Source organism: Coffea arabica, chromosome 10c (assembly GCF_036785885.1).
Source record: "Coffea arabica cultivar ET-39 chromosome 10c, Coffea Arabica ET-39 HiFi, whole genome shotgun sequence".
NCBI classification, from domain to species: domain Eukaryota; kingdom Viridiplantae; phylum Streptophyta; class Magnoliopsida; order Gentianales; family Rubiaceae; genus Coffea; species Coffea arabica.
Window position 1 is genome coordinate 3,840,428 of NC_092329.1, and position 21,023 is coordinate 3,861,450.

General features: G+C 37.2%; 2 protein-coding genes and 1 long non-coding RNA gene across 6 annotated transcripts; 2 read left to right on the forward strand and 1 right to left on the reverse strand.

The window, feature by feature from the left end:
- The first annotated feature begins 96 nt into the window (after window positions 1–96).
- LOC113714421 (probable serine/threonine protein kinase IRE4) lies at window positions 97–10,338 on the forward strand. Of its 4 annotated transcripts, none has more exons than XM_027238240.2 (17): window positions 97–717; window positions 2,216–2,307; window positions 2,404–2,589; window positions 2,705–3,952; window positions 4,296–4,468; window positions 4,559–4,802; window positions 5,874–5,966; window positions 6,280–6,420; window positions 6,516–6,608; window positions 7,080–7,272; window positions 7,387–7,472; window positions 7,894–7,982; window positions 8,520–8,571; window positions 8,692–8,748; window positions 9,038–9,181; window positions 9,799–9,876; window positions 10,127–10,338. In XM_027238240.2, the coding sequence occupies exons 1-17, from the start codon at window positions 486–488 to the stop codon at window positions 10,223–10,225; spliced, it is 3,300 nt and encodes a 1,099-aa protein (XP_027094041.1). In that variant the 5' UTR covers window positions 97–485; the 3' UTR covers window positions 10,226–10,338. The 4 variants fall into 4 exon arrangements, with proteins under 4 accessions (XP_027094041.1, XP_027094042.1, XP_027094043.1 ...); XM_027238241.2 differs by having other exon boundaries at window positions 9,802–9,876; XM_027238242.2 differs by having other exon boundaries at window positions 98–717; window positions 2,428–2,589.
- On the reverse strand, window positions 10,293–16,757 carry LOC113714422 (COP9 signalosome complex subunit 4-like). Its single transcript, XM_027238244.2, has 14 exons — window positions 16,397–16,757; window positions 16,132–16,283; window positions 15,058–15,161; window positions 14,904–14,964; window positions 13,446–13,538; window positions 13,262–13,362; window positions 12,899–13,007; window positions 12,014–12,058; window positions 11,771–11,839; window positions 11,582–11,673; window positions 11,408–11,450; window positions 10,986–11,045; window positions 10,764–10,823; window positions 10,293–10,616 (listed from the first exon to the last, which is right to left on the reverse strand). The coding sequence occupies exons 1-14, from the start codon at window positions 16,524–16,526 to the stop codon at window positions 10,542–10,544; spliced, it is 1,194 nt and encodes a 397-aa protein (XP_027094045.1). The 5' UTR covers window positions 16,527–16,757; the 3' UTR covers window positions 10,293–10,541.
- Window positions 16,758–17,048: 291 nt separating this feature from the next.
- Window positions 17,049–20,149, forward strand: LOC140016025 (uncharacterized). Its single transcript, XR_011822353.1, has 5 exons — window positions 17,049–17,203; window positions 17,325–17,394; window positions 17,865–17,960; window positions 18,482–18,554; window positions 19,790–20,149. It is a non-coding gene; the product is annotated as an uncharacterized lncRNA (long non-coding RNA).
- Window positions 20,150–21,023: the final 874 nt, after the last annotated feature.

The following is a 21,023-nucleotide window of genomic DNA, read 5'->3' on the forward strand; positions in this document are numbered from 1 at the left end:
CCTAATGACCTCATTTCTCCTGGAGTTTTAATTTTTACTTCTTGCTATTAATAGAAGAAATATTTTGGACGCTGCTCTAGAATTGCCGGTATTCATCTAACGACCCAAAAAAAAAAGAAAAGGGCCATTCTGGACTTTGTAGTTGAACTTGCACCCACCTTTCTTGTGAAGACCTTTTCTAAGCATCCACGCATCCAACACCACTCCTGATTCCTCCCACCCTCCCCCTTATTACTATTGCTTACTGTTCATTCCCATATTCAAAAGTTCAAAACTGAAGCATAAATAAGGCTCTCTCTCTATACAACTGCTCTGGCGCTGTCCAAAACAATTCAAACATTTGCTCCTCCTATTTAAATTCTTCGCTTCAGTCCTTTTTTTTTTTTTTAGTTATTATTAGCTATTCAGAAGCTCCCTTGCTTTCAACAGATGCTCTCAAAAATTAGGAGTTTATTTGTAAGTGAAAATAGGTAGCTGAATTAGCGATGGCGGCAGAGCCGAGCCGGAACTCGTTGACGGAAACCGGAATTCCCACCGGCTTGAACCGGATTAAGACTCGGCGAGTGGCATCGTCGAAGGACAAGGAGAGGAGAAGCTCGACAACTGAAGATTCTGAGAAATTGAACGCTGACTCTCCTGGCTCCTTGCGGCCTTATGTCAAGCAGAAGTTCGGAGCTCTGGTTAAAGGACGTGTGAGAATCAACAGTCCTCGAGAAGGTTCGAGTTATTTTGCGTTTTTTTTTTTTAATCTTCCAAATTTGGATAAGGAAATAATTAATTAAACTTGTACATGCAGTACATAGAATTATTTCCTGTTTAAAAGAGAAATATACGAACGTCATGCAGACGTGAAGATGTTTGCTGTAGTTATGGAAGTAGCGGAGGCGTTGATTTTGGTAATTTTTGAGAAGTGGTGGAGAGAGGCTATTTGTGGATCGTAATCACGTGAATTTAATGTTTTTACCTATTATCTGCTGTTGTTTTGTTTGTCAAAATCATTGTCATGATAACTTTGTTAAAATGAAAACGATAGAGTAGAAGAAAGAATACTCCACTATGTGTGCATACCTATTTAACTTTTAAATTTCTTTTTTTATTTTGTCCTAATTATTGAGCTCAAGTGTCAACTTAGTGTTACTTCATTTGCTGGTGATTTATTCTGGTATCTGAAATTCCGAATTGATGAAGTTAAATTTACCTGCTTTTGGCAGAACTATCGTCGTAAACATCCAGTGAGTTAATGACGCTTTAGTAGTCTCATGGAACAGTATCTGATGTTTCAAATTAGTTCCTCGTGATAGGGTGATTCATAATTTACTAAGTCGCGTTTATTTATTTATGTTGCAGTAGCACGTTTTCCTTTAGAAATTATTTTAAGCAGTGTGTTAGGCTAAGCTAGGTAGACAACTATTGTCATGATGGTCGTGGTCCTCGGCGATAAGCATTGGAAGCCATTGCTCTGGTTGAAATATAAGCTTGAGTACTTGTTAGATCTCTGCAGCCCTATGATCACCAGTTTAGCGTTGTCGCTTAGGAACAGATGATGTAACATCTGGAGCAATAATCATCTGTCCATACGGTGAACTGTCATACCTCAGCAACAACAGAGGAATAAGACACATTTACTTTACAATGAATGTCAGCAGTATCTTGCTATTCATCTGAGCAATTCAGGAGGGGTAAAGACAAGGACACAGATATGTTGTGAGTTTATGGTTTCTTAGTGTAGTGGAAGTTATGGTCTATGTATGTGGTTGGCTCCATGAAATCACCATGGGCTTTAATCTGCCAAAAATCTGTTATATAATGCTTGAGGATCCATAGTTTGCAAAGGGATGCTGCTTAATAAATTAACACTGTCAGATGACTTCCTGTACAACCTCTCTTGGCTGAAGATATTAATATCACCTGTCGGTTCAGTTTTGTTGTACTGTTAAGTCTCCAGTAGTCACTTCAGTCCCTTTAGATTTACAACACATCCACAAGCTTTAACTGCAATCATGCCTGTTTTGGAGGTATGATATTGTTCAGATTCTTATTCTCAAGATTGATAGGATGAGCAGAACCAAGTCCTTCACTTCATTTTTCCTCTGATGATAATTTTCTACCTTTTTATTCGAAATATGTTATTTAGAAGTCATTGTTGAATCTTGATTGATGGATGTCAAATGAATGATATATTAATATTATAAAGTTGAACGTCTAAATGGTGTAGGACTGAAAACCAAGAGAAGAGCTAGGTGGTTTACTTCACATCTCTCTAAGGATTCTGATCAAGTGGCAGATGATGTGCCCCAACAGCTGGAGGTGATATTTGCAGATATATCTAGCTTGCGTGACTGTATCTCCACCTTGTTTGAATCTGAATGTTGATGTCACTAAGCTGGTCATGTAACCTTGCAGTGTAATGATTCTCAAACTGGACAGGTACGCACAATGATGAAGCATACAACTGCAAAACAATCTGCATTAGAAGTCACAAGCAACCATAAAATGCACAAAGGTCTGAAAAGTTTTTCACACGAATTAGGTCCAAAAGGTGGCATCCCATCTGTGCAGCCTCGTGCTCGAAGTTTCAATGATATGAAGGTACAAGTAACTGCAGAGTACCAGCTTCTTAAATTGTGTTGTACAACATGATGTAAAACTCAAACACGACTCCCTTGAGCCTTCATTGGTTTCTTTTCCATACATCTGAATTCAGGAGCTGCTCAGATCATTGCATTCAAGGTTCGATGCTGCCAAAGAAGTGGTCAACACAGAGCTTGACTGTTTCTCAAAGGAGTTAATGGAGATACTGCAGGATGATTCCTTGTCGCAGGAAGGTCATAGAATGGCAGAGCAACTTCTCATTCTTGCCCAAGAATGCACTGAAATGGCCGCCTCCAAGTTTCGAACCAAATGTGAAGAGATTGTCCAAGATTTGACTGCAAAGAGGCAGCAATGTCAAGCAGGATTGTTGAAATGGTTGTTGACACGCATGCTTTTCATATTGACAAGGTGCACAAGATTGTTGCATTTTGAGAAGGATGCTGAGCCAGTTGATGGAAAATCTCTCCACAAGTTCCAAGAATGTTTGAAAAGCATTCCTTCTATTGAAGTAAATTGGTTTGTCAATCAAGAGATGGCTGGTTCTGAGTCAGATTATGCTATAAACCTTAAGAATGATTCTAAAAGAAACCTTCAGAAGAGAAATCATGCGTATACTCTCTTTCGACCTTCCCAGCACAGGTTTGAAGCAGCTGTTCAACAGGTTGATGCAATGTTTCCAAAAGATTTCACGAGCATTGGACAAAATTTACCTTCTGAGACCTCCCGTGTCCTTCCCAATGTCCAAGAAGTGGATGAATTGGGTGGCAGATTTAGTGAAAAATCAACTAACAGAGCTAGCATTAACGTGTCTAAGGAGCAGGAAAATTATATGGAGGATTCTAATCTAGTAATATGCAGGATATGTGAGGAACTCGTTCCTATTACTCATCTGGAGTCTCATTCATATATATGTGCCTATGCAGACAAATGTTATCTGAATTCTTTAGATGTAAATGAGCGTCTTATAAGACTTGCAGAGCTACTGGAACAGCTAGTAGAGTCTCGTAATCTCAGCATTCAAGCTACAGATGAGAGCCCTGAATATTCAAGGATGCAATTAGCAGATTCTGCAGTAGCATCTGAAGTTTATTCGCCTAAGGTAAATGAATTCCGGAATAGGGGGATGGATGGGATGTTTGAGGATATTCATGAGATGGACACTGCCTGTATAGAAGATTCCCAAATCGCAAGTTTTATTAACTCCAAAGGCTACTGGGGCAGCAAGCTCAATCTTTATGGTCCACCTTCTTCAACTGGGAGCATGACATCAGCCTCATCAACAAATACTCCTAGGGCTGGAAGTTTTGACCTATTCTGGCTAGATCACAATAATCCATCTGAGTTGGAGGATGTAAAACAGGTTGTTCATCCTGAATTGATCTATGCATGTTGGTTGACAGGCCATCTTTTGAATAATTGTGAAGTGCCTGAAAACTAATATATAGCCAAAAAGAAGCAATAACAGTGGTTATCTGCTTTTAAAAAGACAAGTAGGAAAGGAAAATTTTTGGAGTTAGTCTTTTTCCAGTGACTTTAGAGGTTGTTCTGCTAGTCTATCATTTACTGTTACTATTTTTTGGTTTTTTTCTTTGTTGGTATGTATTAATAATTGGATATCCATTTTGATTCCATTAGCTTAAAATAATTGAGTGCAACATGTGGAAAAGAATCTTACATGTTCTAATGCTCAAGTTTCATTTCAGATGGCTGACCTTGCGGACATTGCTCGCTGTGTGGCAGGCACTGATCTTTCAGATGAAGGATCCAATGAATTTCTACTTGCTTGCATGGAAGATTTGCAGGATGTACTGCAACAGAGCAAGCTCAGAGCTCTTGTTGTAGATACGTTCGGTGGTCGAATAGAAAATCTTCTGCGGTAATTTTAAGTCCCATACAAGACAAGAAACATAAAATGGAAAATAAAGATAGAACTTTGAAGCTACCAACAAATGCTACATTTATGCAGAGAGAAATTTTTACTTGCTTGCAATCTGGTGGACCCAAAAAGTGATATTCAGCGTCCAGAAAGTGCCAAAATGCTGCTGGATAATGGATCTCAGAGTAGTACAATCTCTACACCTTCACATCCCTTGCATAAAGAACGAACAAGTATTGATGATTTTGAAATTATCAAGCCCATCAGTAGGGGAGCCTTTGGTAAAGTCTATCTGGCTCGAAAGCGAACAACTGGGGATTTGTTTGCAATTAAGGTACTCTTCAATCAATCCAACACTTGAATTTTTTTTTTCCCCCAACACTTTCAGTTGTTGGAACTGTAGCTGTAAACATCATAGTTTGATACTTTATGGCAGAATGTGTGGAGATTTTAGCTTGTATTTATGGAATTGATTTCAGGTTATAGTTTCAAATTGGGAAGTTTTAATGTTATCTATAAGAAGTTGGTTCTATTATATAATTGAATTAACTTGTTGCAATTGAAATTTTGGGATTCATTTGACATACTGTGGAGACAATATGATTTGACATCTGCAATCAATTGATGGTACAATATCATCAGCCAAAGGATGGGGTTGGGTTGGGTCTTTTGTTTTTTCCTTTGGTGGGGCCATGTGCTGTGGGGTGGGCTTGGGGTTGGGGTTATATGACCTAGCATGATCTACTTACAAGTCTTCCTGTCTAACTAAAGTTTATCTTTGTTTAGATGGGCATAGGTTTCAAAAATGTTCTCCCCTGTTTGATGTCCTTTGTTGTCAAAATATAGTCGTTCTAGATTTTTTTTTTTGCATTGGGAGTCACAAAGGACATATGACCCATTCGACTAAAAATAAAAAAAATTGTAGCACCAATGTATATAATTTAAGTTGTAAGGATTGTCTGCTTGTTCTGGATTAGATAGAAGGTAACTTCTCATGGTGCTGCTTGAGCACCTTTAGTTGTTGCTGTGTACTTGTGGACAAGAACCCTCTCTCCTTTCCTCCTTATATTTTTCACTGTAGAACCTGTATGTTCTTTTGAACTCATCACGGGGGGATGAAATTAGGCTCTTTGTAGCAAGTATTTTAACCACTATCCCACAATCACAAGGCATGTAAAAATGTAACTTCTCGTTGATTTTTAACTTTAATTTATAGGACCAGAAAGTATGTTTGAAACTGTAGTATTGTTAGAAGTGCCAATTTTTTACTCATCAAGATTGTAGATTATGTTGGCTTGTGAAATTTTTGGTAATGTCCATCACCTCATATATAGCTGTCATTTAGTTAGGTGTTATGCACTTTTAAGTCTATTCTTGAGGTAATGTACTTTGTCGCTTTGTTTAGGTGCTCAAGAAAATGGACATGTTGCGGAAGAATGATATTGACCGTATTTTGGCAGAGCGAAACATCTTGATAACTGTACGGAATCCTTTTGTGGTAATGTCCAATTTCTCTCTTTTGTAACATCTTGATAACTGTACGGAATCCTTCTGTGGTAATATCCAATTTCTCTTTTTTTTTTAATTCATTAATTATTTTTGTAGTTCATGCTTCAGTGCTGTTTCAAATATGTTTTATTCTTGGTCCTCATGCCACTCATGCTGCTTCAATTCTACTATATCTGTCGTATTTCTTAGTGAAAGAACCATGTACTTGAACATTCAACTGTTGGGGCTGTTAATGCTCTCCAGTTTGAGCCGTTGGAAGTATGACACAGCATAATTCTGGATGTCTGATCTTGTCCCTGCAGGTTCGGTTCTTCTATTCATTTACCAGTACGGACCATCTTTACTTGGTAATGGAATACCTAAATGGTGGAGATTTGTACTCTTTGCTTCAGAAAGTTGGTTGCCTTGAAGAAGATGTGGCTCGTATATATATTTCAGAATTGGTACGACAAATTAATCCTGTGGATAAATTTTTGAATCCAAATTGGGATGCTTTCAGGTCCTTGCAACTTTCTAATCCAAATTGGGATGCTTTCAGGTCCTTGCATTGGAATACCTTCATTCTCTGGGAATTGTGCATCGTGATCTGAAACCAGACAACATATTAATTGCACATGATGGGCATATCAAGGTATGGTAGCACAGTGTGTGTGAAATATATATGCTACAACCTGAAAGAGGAAAATCATATGCAGTGTTGTATGGCTTTCTATAAATCATAGCAATGCATTTCCTCTTTATGCAAGTTTGGTTTGACAGAATAGAGATGTTAAAATACATCAAAAGTTTTACAAGTCTGAATTGACTTTATTTCTTTTGGTCAAAAGTATCAAAACAAAACTTGTTATAAACCATTTTATTTACCAGATTTGCTAAGGTTAGTCTAAATCTGTATTTAGGACAAACTAGTAATGGTTATTTTATTTTATTTTTGGGGTGGGGGGGCATTTGGGAGAGGGGAAGTTCTAAGTGAGGAAGAAAAATGGAAATCACAAGAAAGAAGTGTTTCAGAAACACAAGTATGTTTCAATTGTGAGTTACTTGTGCAAGTCCAGTACCCATCATTGTGGTGATAAAATTCTAAAACAGATTATTTGACCAGCTTACAGATTTTGGGCTGTCAAAGATTGGTCTTATGAACAGTACAAGTGATTTATCAAGATGTGAGACAAAGGAAAATAATGTTTCGGGTGATCATGGTCAGAACAATCCAGATACTGTTGATAGATGTCAGCGATCAGCTGTTGGCACTCCAGACTACTTGGCACCTGAAATTCTTCTTGGAACACAACATGGTCCAGAGGCTAACTGCTCCCTTCTCTCCATTTGAAGCATTCTCCTTCCAGAAACAGTTCAAAGTTATTCAATGAAGCCTAAGTTGTACAATCATTTTTGGGTCATTTCTGCAGGTTATGCGGCAGACTGGTGGTCTGTTGGAATTATACTATTTGAACTCATTACAGGATTTCCACCGTTCACTGCTGAACTTCCAGAGGTAGTATTCATTTGAGTAGGCTTATAATGTTTTTGGACGTCAGAGCAACTGATTACAAAAGTAGGCAAACTGGACTGTGGAATGTTTGCCATGCATATGCGTTACCTAATTCTTCTTATAAATTCTTTATTAATCCCTGTATGAGCAAACATTAAATAGTTTTACTTTGTGCAAACTGGACTCTGGATTTTTTTTTAAAAAAATTTTTCATGCATCATTAAGATGAGGAAATGCATCATAGACTAAGCCCGTATTGCTTTTTATCGGCTGTGGAATGTTTTCCATGCATATGCGTTGCCTAATTCTTCTTATAAATTCTTTATTAATCCCTGTATGACCAAACATTAAATAGTTTTACTTTGTGCAGTGAGAGTTACTATATTTTTTCTCACTCCAGTTGTCCATGCTCTTGGCTGGACAGATAATCTTTGACAATATACTAAACAGGAGTATTCCTTGGCCTTCTGTTCCTATTGAGATGTCCCACGAAGCCCAAGACTTGATTGACAGGTTAGTTTGTACAAATTGTTATATGTCGTGAGATTGTATTTGTAACATGCAGTATTTTATCAGCACTATAGATGCCTTTTCCCATGTCTCAGAATAAGCAAGGCATTATCTCGAACATTTTACATAGTTTGAATTTTTGATTTTATAGTTGATATAACATGGTTTTTCTTCTTTGTTACATTTTGCATGATTGCTGACAGAATATTACACGAAAATTACCATTTTAGGTTCATGGATTTAACACTTAAAGAATAGGGCTCTCCAAGTCAGCGTGTTACCCTCTCTTCTGTTGAGTTTCTTGAGTAAAAGGAGGGAACCTCTCGATTACATGTAATTTAAGCCAAGGCTATCTGATATTTGGGTGAATCTATGTTTTTAAACTAAGGAAAATTTACACTGATGACTTTGGCTGTTAAAACTGGTAGCTGACTTCTTGCAATAGTTTGTTTTTTCTTTTTGCCTCGCCTCGCCTCGCCTCTGTTCTGTGTCAACTACTAGACTACCTGTTCCACGACTGATGTCAAATCAATCTTGTAGGTTTCTTGACCATGACCCAGATCTGCGGCTTGGAGCAAAGGGAGCATCAGAGGTTTAAATGATCTTGCTTAATTTGTTGTCAAATTAAAATTCTCTATTTGTTCTGATCACTGAGAAAATAAGTAGTTGTGCATTCCAAAGATAATCTAATATTTCCTTGATCCTTGCACAGGTCAAAGCACATCCCTTTTTCAGGGGAGTTGACTGGGACAATCTAGCTTTACAAAAGGTCAGCACTGGAAATATATTTTGCGCTTGTTCCTTTGTGTTGCATTTTCATGTTTGGAGTGGTTAATTATGAGCTTTTTTTTTTTTTAGCTGTTTTTCTGCAGAATGTGGTCATTTTCAGCTTTTGTTTGCACAAATTTCTTGAGGAGAAAAAGGATTGTCTTGAATTTAAGAAAAAACTTTCAGAATGCTGTTTATTAATCTAGTATTTAGGCATTTCTTTAAATTGCTTGGTTACGGTCACCATTTTCCCCATATTATTTACTAACTGCCAGTGATTGTTTTCATAGGCTGCCTTTGTACCACAACCTGAAAGTATGGATGACACAAGCTATTTTGTCTCCCGGTATAATTCGATTGGACTACAGGATGATGGGGATTGTAGTGATACTGCTTCTGATGTTTCTGATTTGTGCTCAAATTCTGGGCTTGAGGTATATCAGCTCGGTCCTTGATTGCTATCTTTACTCAAATATACACATTGCAAAATGCTAACACTTTTATCTGCAAAGGCTTGGAATCTCAAATTAGAATTAAAATGAAAATTGTGTGCTTACTGTCTGATCTTATGTCATTTCAATTCAACATCCTTCCTAGGCATTAGTTGAAGACATGTCTAAATGTTCAATCATGCCTCTGGTGGCCTGTAGTCAAGCATGTGATCTCTAACTACTTTTGATTTTACATCAGGAACTGTAATGAACTTATTGCTTTTCTGTGTCTTCATTGTGGGTTTGTGAATAATTCCATTTGCAGGGATCAACAAGGGTGGAGTGGGGAACCATTATCTGTTGTGTGTGTGTATCGCTAGATATGCAAGAATCTGCTCCTTGTTACCTACTGTTTTTTTGCTTGTCCATGAAGTATGGTTCTGGTTACATTTATGCTTGTTCGAAGTGTAGATGAATATTTCGATTTTCACTTAACCTGTTAAGCAACGGCTACAATGCCTCCTTGATGGAATCTATGATTAATGCACTTTGGAGAAAGACAAATGTATCCTATTTGATGGACAATTATAAACTTCCCTTTCCTCTTTTTTCCTTTACAGAAGATGGACGAATGTGGTGATCTTGCTGAGTTCGATTCTTCTCCTCTTGATCTTTCTTCGATTAATTTTTCCTTCAAGGTAACTTCTATTTTGGAAATGCAAAACACACTTTCGGTTTACATTTTTTGAACAATTTCCAATTACTTGCATTAGACAGCGTGCTGCTCTCATTTTGTAGTTCATAGCGTTGCTGAAACACATTGCCGGTTTAATGTATGATGAATACCGTAGTTCATAGTGTTGCTCTCATTTTGTGGTTCATACCGTAGCTTTCATCAGTTAGACGTTCCTTCGACAAATCGAGCCTAAACTATTGCATTTTCTACAGAATTTGTCGCAGCTGGCATCCATCAATCATGATGTGCTGTTACAGGGAGGAAAGGACTCGTCAAAGTGCTCTTCGCCAAGCAGAAATCCAGAAAAATAGCGGTTTTTATTGATTCATTTTCAATTATAAAGTACCGGGGAACTTGATTAATTTGTAAATCAAAATGTACATAATAGACGCACTTTGGATTTCTAAAAGCTCATTTAAGGACATGTACAAATGTTTTGGGAGGACATGTACAAATGTTTTGGGAAAAAGCATTTTTGAAGACATTGATCAGAAAGAACTCGGGACATGTACAAAGACGTTCAACCGCCAGGACCATGACAAAACTGCTGTAGAAGCAAAGATGTAAGATACCATTTCAAAAGTATTCCTAAAATAACAGAGAGGAGATCCTCGTAACTAACATCCTTCAGACAGGAATTGGTAAGCCCTTCTTTGCCATGCTATCGAGGACATCATTCAGAGCTTGGCACAGCCCAACAATCTGTCAAAAGCAGCATAATATGTCAGAACGAACAATTAAATAAAGTGAAAGCTGCCAATCATGCATTTTATTTGAGTGACTCTGCCAGACGGCATGAAAATGACCTGACCATCTAGGAAAGGCAGGGCAACATAAGCAGAAATTTACCTGTTGATCCCACTGTTGTAATTCCTCTGAATCATCCTCAAAATGTATGACACCTTCAACCTGACAAGATGGATCCCGTATTAGAAAAGGTCATGAGAAACGGTGCATTCATAATTTCTGAGCTTCGATGGGCATGAGCGAGGTTGTGCAATAACAAACAAATGAAAGAGAAATGTAGAAATGTAGAGAACTCCTCGTCGCTGAAAAAGATGTAGGATCTACCTGGTCAATAGATCCCCTCATTCGATCTTCACATATCATTCTTGAAGCAATTTTCTCAGCCTGAAAAGAAAATACAACATAGGTTCCGAGGGCCAGAAGACATGTAGGTTTATACACACGTACCTATGCACTAAGAATTCTACAGATTAAATAGTGTAAAATAATTGCATTAAACCCGTTGAGAAGATGCAAACAACACTTGAAAATGCTGGCTACTATTTTCCAATGAGATTAATTGACTGCATATTCCAATGACATATATAATCAAGAATTCTCCAACATAGGTGGGGATAGCCTCTGTACTTCAATGAATGAATACAAAATGAACTCCAAAATAACCACTAACGAGCAAACACACCTAGAAAACATAGAAATTGACGAGAATGGCACCAAATACTTGAAATTGGCAGAAAGAAACAGACCTTTTGAGGAGCAATGCCCAGCAAGGTCCCTAACTCATCAAAGCTATTTCAAAGAGACAATGCAAAACCACATAAGCACATGTAGATACAAATACAACAACAGGATATATTGAAAGCAAAAAGAAAGTTGAAAAATTTGTAAATAGTAGGAGTAATATCAAATGGTTTTTCCACCTTATATTTGTGTAGAGTTTACTAGCACTCAAGAGATTGTGTTCAATCATAGCACGATCCAGGACAGTAAAATTGTCGGGCAGAAGCGCTTTCTGCAATAAATTTACACAATCCAGGGATCAAAGCAGTAATTAGAAACAGCTGCATCTAGCATCACATCCAAACCACCAATTAGAAAGTAAGTTAGACCTGATGTGGTTTCAGCTCTTCTGCAAAAGCATCAATTTCTGGTTTTCTCAAAATCCTCTCCAAATAAACCTAGAATCAATGTTAAAAATCAAAAGACAAACATAAAGGAAATGAAAAGGTAGAAGACAACAAAGAACTACATGCCTTGATATGCAAATCTACTGCATCACATTATTATGCTTATGAATCAGATAACATGCAAGTTTCAATAACGTTTACAGGAAAACAAGTTGTAGAAAATACCTTCTGTAAGATTGGATAAATCTTCAACTTGGAGCACCGTTCATCCTGCAACAAGGTAATGAAATTTTAGGGGAGGAAAAAAGATGAAAGGAGTCAAAGGCCCATCAGAAGCACTAATTTTGGCAAAACGACTCATCTCATTATTATTATCACATCGTACTAGCCTAATTTTAGTAACTACTCAAAGCTTATTCATAAGTTTCTTATAGGAGAAACATTGTTCGATCCCAACAACTATGACTACAAAGATAGATGTTATAGACAGTATTCTACCCACAACGTTGAGGCAAAACATATCTTTTCAAGTGATGAAAATCAGGGCTTGACCCTCTTCTGTAAAGATAAATCGGAAGTAAAGTAGCAGAAGAACTTTTGAAGAAATAGAGGAAACTTATAAAAGTGATAATAGCAAAACCCCATTTTCCTTTGATTGTAGACACAATTTCAGAGAAGGATACCATGTACTGATTGTTCAACACGAGAATACAAAGATGAAATTTGCTGTGTAAAACATATCTTTTCAGGCTATGAAAATTAAGGGTTAACTGTCTTTGCCTGTAAAGATACATCAGAAATAAAGTGGCAGAAGAAATTTTGAAGAAATAGAGGAAACTTGTAAAAGTGATAATAGTAAAACCCCATTTTCCTTTGACCATATCTCATGAAAAATCAAGAGGTATATATTAGACACAATCTCAGAGAATGATACCATATACTGATTGTTTAACATGATAATGCAAAGATGAAATTTGTCTGGTTAAAAGAAAGAGCAGGAACCCTATCACGTTAACACAGGGATTAACCCCTTAGGGTAATTAAGCCTAACCAAATTCAAAACAAAGCATATAGAAAGCTCATGCAATCTAGTTTCTCATTATTATTAACCTTGTACAATGTGGCAAGAACACGTGAACGCTGAGGACCTGCTGCAGCCAAAATTGTGCATGTCACAGCAGCTGCTAGAGCTTGCTCCAACGCTTCTTCATCAAGCTCTCTGCAACAAAAATCATACTCATGAAGCACATACACAATACCAGTATAGATGTTCCAGAATCACTACGAAAAAGAATGAATCAAAGTCTCATGAGAGAGATTTTTATTAAGGCTTGTATATTCTTGAGGACATTCAGTATCTATTTCCCAATGCAAATCACCCCTTTTTACATCTAATTCTTAAAGTACAAATGTTGACAATTATCTGTATGCAGATTTGGCTTCAAGGAGGCAGTTTAAGTCTAGAAAACTTACTCATCCCCAATTTGCCGCTTCTCTATTTGGGAAATGTCATAATAACGTAGAGCAGCTTCCAAAAATTTTCTTTTCAGATCAAGAACCCTAGCATAGCAAACCTGGTACAATCAAGATACAATGATTAAAGCATAATAATGTCGTTTCCAGCCAAAAGATATTCTTAACATCAGATAATGTCTACCTTGTACTGCAAATTCAACACTTCGTGTCCACTGTTGCTAACCAAAAATGAAGCTTTGTTGATAAAGGCTTCTGCATTAACAGCATCATCATCCTGTCCAGGTAACCATGAATGCAGTTATGGCAGATTGATTCCACGCAATGACCATGCAGACAAGCTACCAAGACAGATGCATAAAAAGGCTCAATTGTGAAGCCAAATGTCAATGGCAAGACCAATTTGGCTATTCTTTTTGAGATCAGGTAAAATGCTTTCCTAGATCATCCATCATGGTAAAAAAGAATCCAATATGTGAAGGAAATGATGAAAACATCAATTGAATGTCTCCTCCATCAATTTAAAGAACATATGCTTTCGGAAAATGAATATTGTGATAAGCAGAGAGAAGTACAGAGGTTTGTGAGATTGACAAAGTTTCCAAACTGCAGTGATGCAATACGTTTGCACTAACAAAGTGTAGCATCATGTGGACAACTATCCCAGAATATCATAGTGATTGCGCAAACAAACATGCATTTCTTTGAGATTTATTGCACGCTCGCAGCTACTGAGACAGCAGATATTTGCCAGCATAAATCCAGTGAAAGCTGCATCCCATTGACTCAATGCAAAGGGTTTAATGAGGCAAATACTCAACAAGGAGTCAACCTGTGCCCAGTCCAACTCATTAGTGAATCCGCTCACAATGCCTTGACCAGACAAGCCTTCAAAAGATAAGAAAACAATGCCAGTCCTTTCACTGTTACCTGGGAGTAGAAGGCTAGCTACTCTATACAGTGATTCATGTAAAAGAGGAACGCCAGGGTTTGGCATTGTGACCCCCCAAAGTTCCTGTCCAAAAACAATTGCATACTTTTTTGTTTCTTTTTTGGTTCATTTTCATAACATTATTCTTTTTGGCAGTAGATGGCTAGCTACTCTATACAGTGATTCATGCGAGAGTGGAACTATCTGGGTTTGGTATTGGAGCCCCAAAGTTCCTGTCCCAAAAACAGTAGCACACTTTTATTTGTTGGGTTCATTTTCATAACAAATTTTTTCTCTTTTGTTCTTCACGCATTTGAATTGCATGAATCCAAATAGCAGATACATAAATACAACTGCTGTACGAGGTACATATCTGTACAAACAATAATTGATACTTGGAACTAATTCTTTAAGTCCCGTATTTGTAATTGTTCTAAGATCCAGCTGATTTTTGGAAAATATTAATTATTTTTTTAAAGTGACAATGATTGTGCCAGTTTCAAGTCAGATTTCAGTAATAGTTACAGTTTCATGCGTCCTAGGATCTCCAGGTAACCAACCCCCTGCACAGCTTTCATCAAGTTCAAGGACACTTGACGCACATCCTGTCTAAAATAAGTTATTTACTAGATTCCACACTTTGTATCAGCACATATATGTATGTGTAAATAGTTACAAGTAACTAAATCTACTAACAAATAGAACAAGTACCTCAAGGTAAAGACGGGCAATTTGTACACACTTTGATAGCTTGAATGTATCATCAATCACTCTAGAAAGGCAGCAGAGAAGCAGAAAATTAGCTTTTGCAGATTAACCGAGATACCTGGTAGTTGTACTGTAATTGTTAAAATTGTTAACAAACCTCATTGCAGAATCTAGATCAATGCCGCTCAGCATCTGTGCAGCTTTTGACCACAATTGTTCAGATTCATATAACTCTGCAAGCTTCTCTCGGATTATCAGCACCTATAACCCATTTTTATGAGGCACATTCAGCAAAAGGGATAAATCCAACCATATAAACCACATCAATGAATAAGCGTCTGTGTTGTGCAATTCAATATTGTCAAAGAACGAAAAAGTAAACAAAGAGAAGAGGATGAGTGATGGACATATTAGACATACAACAAATTTTATCTCCCAGCAGTTACTGATTACCACCACCTTATGACTCAAAAGATTTGAACAGTAAAAAGCAACCACACAATACTCCTAGTGAGAATATGAAGCTATGCATACAGTAGACATGTTTTAAAACTAATTGGACACCACCAGCTAAACCTCCCTTAGACATTCGTGGGCAAGGAGAATCAAAAGAATAAATAGAGATCAGCATCATAATTCAGTCAAGTGATAAAGCCACTAAACAAGACGCAGATGTAAGAAGAACCGATGCAAACAGCAATTCTAGCATTTCTGGTACACAAACAAATACCACAGGTGCTAAAGAGTAATTCGTTAGAACAATTCCTTTCCAATCAGGAACATTAGTACTATTCACACAGCAAAAGCCAAATCTCATGATAATGTTTCACTTTCATGCATTTTGATTAAACATGGATAAAATACATCAACAGTTAAGAAACAAAACTTTTGATGCCTAAATACCCCTAAAATTTCCCATCCCCTAGCCATGAAGTCCTCTATTCCCCAATAACTCTACTGTCGTAAGTTTAACCAGCTTTGTGTGCACTATGTCTTCCTAAAAAAGAATCCAAAAGGATGAAGAAACACTTGAGTGAGGCAATCAGCAGCTTCATTCTAGGCCTAATTAAATCAGGTTAATTATACAAGCAATTTCATCACAAATAGATAACGAGAACAAAAAGTAGACGTTAATTCTACAATAACCAAAGCACGAAATTTCAGTTTCAATTCCCGACCGAAAGCAGCATTGAGGACAATCCTGGTAAACATACTATCACTAAATCGAAACCTGTTCCTCAAAGGACACAACGCGAGGCTGAATCTGATTAAGAGCATAATGCGCAATCTCCTTTTGTGCCTCTGGCTCCAAATTCCTAAGCTCTTGCGCGAACGTCAGCAAAAGCTGCCTCGATACAACCAGAGGTACATCGTCCGATAACACTGAAAATTTTTTCACAAAATTCATGAAAAACTAAGTAAATAAAATCATCAAACCTAGAAAATTAAAACGCAACCCAAACTCAATAGAATGTCGACATCGACTGTGTGTTTACTGTGATCGATGAACTTTTTGGCTTGTGCGGCATCGTTTGAGGCGAGTACGGTGGAGAGAATGTGCTTGTACTGCTCGATTTTTTGCCTCTGATCACTGATCCCAGAGGCGCTAGCGAATGCCTTCTCCATAGTTCTCCGTCGTCGTTAGCCTAGGGTTTAGACTTCAGAGATTTCCGAGATTTTGGTGTTTTGCTTTTCTAGTAAGATTGTGGAGTAGTAAGGAATAAACCGGGGAGACATTTGAGCAAGCGAGGTTTTTATAGGACAAGGTGGTGCAGAATGGGATGCAAAATAATAAATTTGGATTTGATCTTACCTTTCCTTTTCGTTTCCTTAATTGTAAAATTTAAATGGTCATTTTGTACTAAAATGCAAAACAAAATAAATTGTTTACACAGTTCACAAAAACCCAAAGAATTAGCATTCATTAATTAATTGGCCATTAATTTTTTGTTAACAATGCTTGGACTCATTTAACTCATGTTAAAAGATTTTACCCCAAAAAAAAATGGTAAAAAGATGAAAAATGTACACATCAGTTTAATTACAACTTTATGTAAAGCAGATCGTCATAAATTTAATAAAAAAGTATTTTTATCTAATTAAAAATGATTAAGGGGTTATAAAGGAGGTGTCTTTAATAAATAATGAGGTGCCAATGCCATTAACATTTGCCAAGACAAAGAAATAGAAGAAAAAACAAATAGTTTTTAATATGTTCTTACCCTGACGCTGACGCCAGCCAAATAAACAGACAACTAGAGATTTTTCCCACTTCTGCTGATTCGCCGGATCACCCCCTCCTGGTGTGCCCGCCCTCCTTCTTCCGCCACTGCCTTTTTCTTCTCATCGCCTTTCTGTCTCTCTGTTCTATTATCTATACGGTAACGATCTCTTTGTTTCTTAATTTGTCTTTATTTTTAACAGGAATCAACAAAATTTTCAGTTCAATACTGTTACAGAGCCACTCTAACCATCCCCACCTCCGCTATTAAAGGTAAGAAATGCTTCCTGGGAGTTATTTTTTTCCTGCCGGAAGTTTCTTATGTGTGCTGACAAATATAACTTTTTGGAGCCTCGAACGTTGAGATGATTATTGCCTGAGATCCAAAAGTTTGGATTGCAAAAGGTTTTTGGATAGCACTGGTATTAAGATAGTCTTTGATACCTGGTTAAGTGGGTAGTAGATCCAAGAAAGCAACTTTTTATATCTAATGACCTTTTCTTTTTGGATAATTTCTTTTCATGTTAATAGTTCATTTTAGAGCTTCAATTTGCATTCAAAAACCACTATCCGTTAATGGGTTCAAATTGGAAAATCTTGTTTTTGAAGTTTGGATTACATCTAGTAGTCATATAGTTGTGTGCCTTATGCATGCAATGCATGTGTCTCTGGTCCTAATTTCTTCATACGGATGGAAATTGCGATTATTTGGTTTTCATTTAATTGTTTCTTGTTGCTTTTAGGTGTAAGTACCATGAACTGGATTCAACGCAAGATTTATCTGTATAATGTTACTTTTGGACTCTACATGTTGGATTGGTGGGAGCGTTATCTCTTCAGTATCCTTCATTCGCTTCAACTTTAGAAACTTGATATGCTTGATTTATACTCTACGCTTGCTCATGTAAGATTGTCCAAAATTGCTCATACTTGCACAATCCGGTGCTGCTGAAATTGGTGAATTTGGTAACTGTCTTGATCAAATCTTGTTCTGGTCAATGTCATCCTGAGATATGACATGGCCAATCATGTCATTCAAAAGGAGTTGTAGTCATTGCCTCCTGAAAATGATGTTTGGAACCGGGGGTGGTGCAAGTAGTTAGGCCTGGTGGTTAAGTTCTGGTTATAAACTTATGATAGTGTTGATGGATGATTTTTATTTTTTATTTTAGCATTCGATTGACAAATGTTTTAAAATGCTGTCCCAACTACCAGAGTTTGTAGAAAATGAAAGTGCGTATCTTTTTTACTGTTTAAGCTTGTACGAGCAGTGATGAATATATTAGTTAAGGCAGTACAGTGCTCAAGGTCATTCTTCTGAAGGTTTGTATTTTGTGCAATGTTCACCTTAATCTGAAAGATACTCTGATTATTGTGTTGATGTGGTTTATTTTCTACAACACCTCAAAGTTCATCAGTGATTTCTGTAAAAGGTAAGTCTCTGTTCTCATCATTGTACTGCTAATATCATGGCATTTGGATTCCATTTTGTCTGTCCTTGCCTGATCAATATGTTCATGAAAACTGTAGAATATTTCCATAATTGAGACTTTTCTACATGTAAAATCATCGAACTGGTAACCATATTTTGAGACAATATACTTCTTGTTAATTAACAAAGTTACCATTTCAATGAATAAGACATGGTTGATGTGATCTTAAAGGACCGCTATATTCTTTGAGAGAGCTTTACATTTAGTGACAAATTTTAAATGCTGTCATTTCAGAATGAAAACTCTTAATTTAGAATCACTTTTGTTGATATATGATTTTGCATGAATTTTCTATTGGTCCAGGGCTTGCAACTTTGAAAATGTCAAGATCTTGTAGATACGGTGATAGTACAGTCCTCGTTAACGAGTTATTTGACTATTGCATTTGTTCGAACCAATCTGAGAGATAATCAGTTTTGAAGTTGCAAGAAAAACCCGTTCTTCTTTATTCCAAACTCTGTGATCTAGATTTGACGGCATGCTCTTTGACTGCTTGTAGACTTCCTATAGGGGTGATCTGGTGAAATAACTAAATCAGGTTATAGCACATACCCGCCAAGTAAGAGTCTGGTGTCTCTAATTGCAGCTAAAAGCACCTCTCTTTTAGTACTATGTCGTTGGCATCTTCTTTTCATTAGCATCATTGGGAATAACAAAATACCACAAAAAGCTGATTATCACTTGTTGGCATGCAACTAAAATAGACACTAGTGCTATCCAACATCACCAGACAGAATGAGAATATCTTCTTATTGTCGACCCTAAGATGGACATGATGAAGTACTTGAATGGTTAAGAAATTCATTTAGGGATGATTAAATTGCATTTTTAGTAGTTTGGAGGTGGATCCAAGGATTTGATTGTTATGGAGAATTGGACTTGCTGAGTGTTGCTTGCATTATTTCATCTATTTTCGTGTTTTAAAACAGGTATATTGTTAAGTTTAATTTGCAGTACATTATCAGATACCTCTATAACAAGTTTAGGCCTGTTTTGTGAAGCAGGAAGTCATCATCTTAGGCAACTTTATCATATACAAGTGCCTCTTTTTTTTTTGGGGCTATGCAAATCGGTCTAATTAGGCTAGTGTGCTAAGATTTGTATTAGTAATTTCATAGATTCATATTCTGATTTTAGTTCTCTTCGTGGTTGTAACTTTGTATATTTTCTTTCAGGCATTTATGAGTTTGGTGCAATGGAGGCACCCCTATGATGCAAGGAGATTGCGCAGTATAGTTTTGAATGGATACGGGATTCTGGCATAATTATCCATTTTGTTCTGTGTTATTTGACCATGTGTTGTAGATTTTGGTCTTTTTGTTCACGGTATTGAAATTGATCGAGCTATTGTGTTTGTACGCTGTTCCACAAAAGCAACTTGTAGCTGTGCAACAGAACCAATGATTGAACCAACGGCCCCTACACCGCAAAGGCACCAAAGATGGAGGTCAACGTTTTCTCGAACCTTACTTCCCATCAATTAGTACTCTACGTGGCTTTTTCAAATATTTTTTAATCTAGAAATGGTTTATCCCCTTGGATTTGTGACGATCCATTGCTGCTTTATGTGGCTTTTCCAAGTACCGCTGATCTAGAAGTGGTTTAGTCTCTTCTATTTTTTATGATCCAGTTGGGTCTGTCCCTTCATCATAGTGTAGAAGTAGGAGTAGGTATAGGTGTAAATTATTGATGTTTGACAAAAAAGAAAAAAAGAAAATTCCATGATTGACACGAGAGATGGATCCCATTTGGTCCTGTACATTTTTGCCTGGGATTAGTAGCCTTTCGTTCCCTCGCAAGCTAGGTTCGTAACACTTCGATTCCAAATTGTTTGTCACAATTCGTTCTAAACGTTTTTGTTTTTTTGCCACACACTTTTTTGAAGGATTGCCACATACTTTTAGTACTTATATGTAAGCCAGTTGTAGAAGAAGCAAGGTATTTTTGCCACTTGAACTAAATTTAGAGACATTAGCGACTTTATATCCATTAATTTCCGGCTGCAGCTAGCTGATTGGATTCGCAATATCAATAGTTCGAAGGACGCATGATTGTGGGTTGAATTTTGGTGTAATGTGGGGGGGTTGGGGTTCGCCCCACGTTCTCTTTCTTTCTTTGTAATGAGTCCGAGATGGCGAAACGGAATCATGTGCTACAAAGAGATGTCAGCAAAACTGAACAAAGTGCCGATCCTTAACCTATTTTGGGTATGGTGCTTTTGTTGGTTCTTTTCATTTTTGGGCTTTTTCTGCACGGGCCTCCTGCACAAGTATTCATTATGTCTACTCTGCCTTCCCGTGGCCCTTAACCGACATGATTTAAACCCAGGAAAATTGCTGGTATATTTTAGCTGCCACGTAACCAGATAAATCCATAGCATGCCTACCATCCTTCCACGCCCACGTTCCA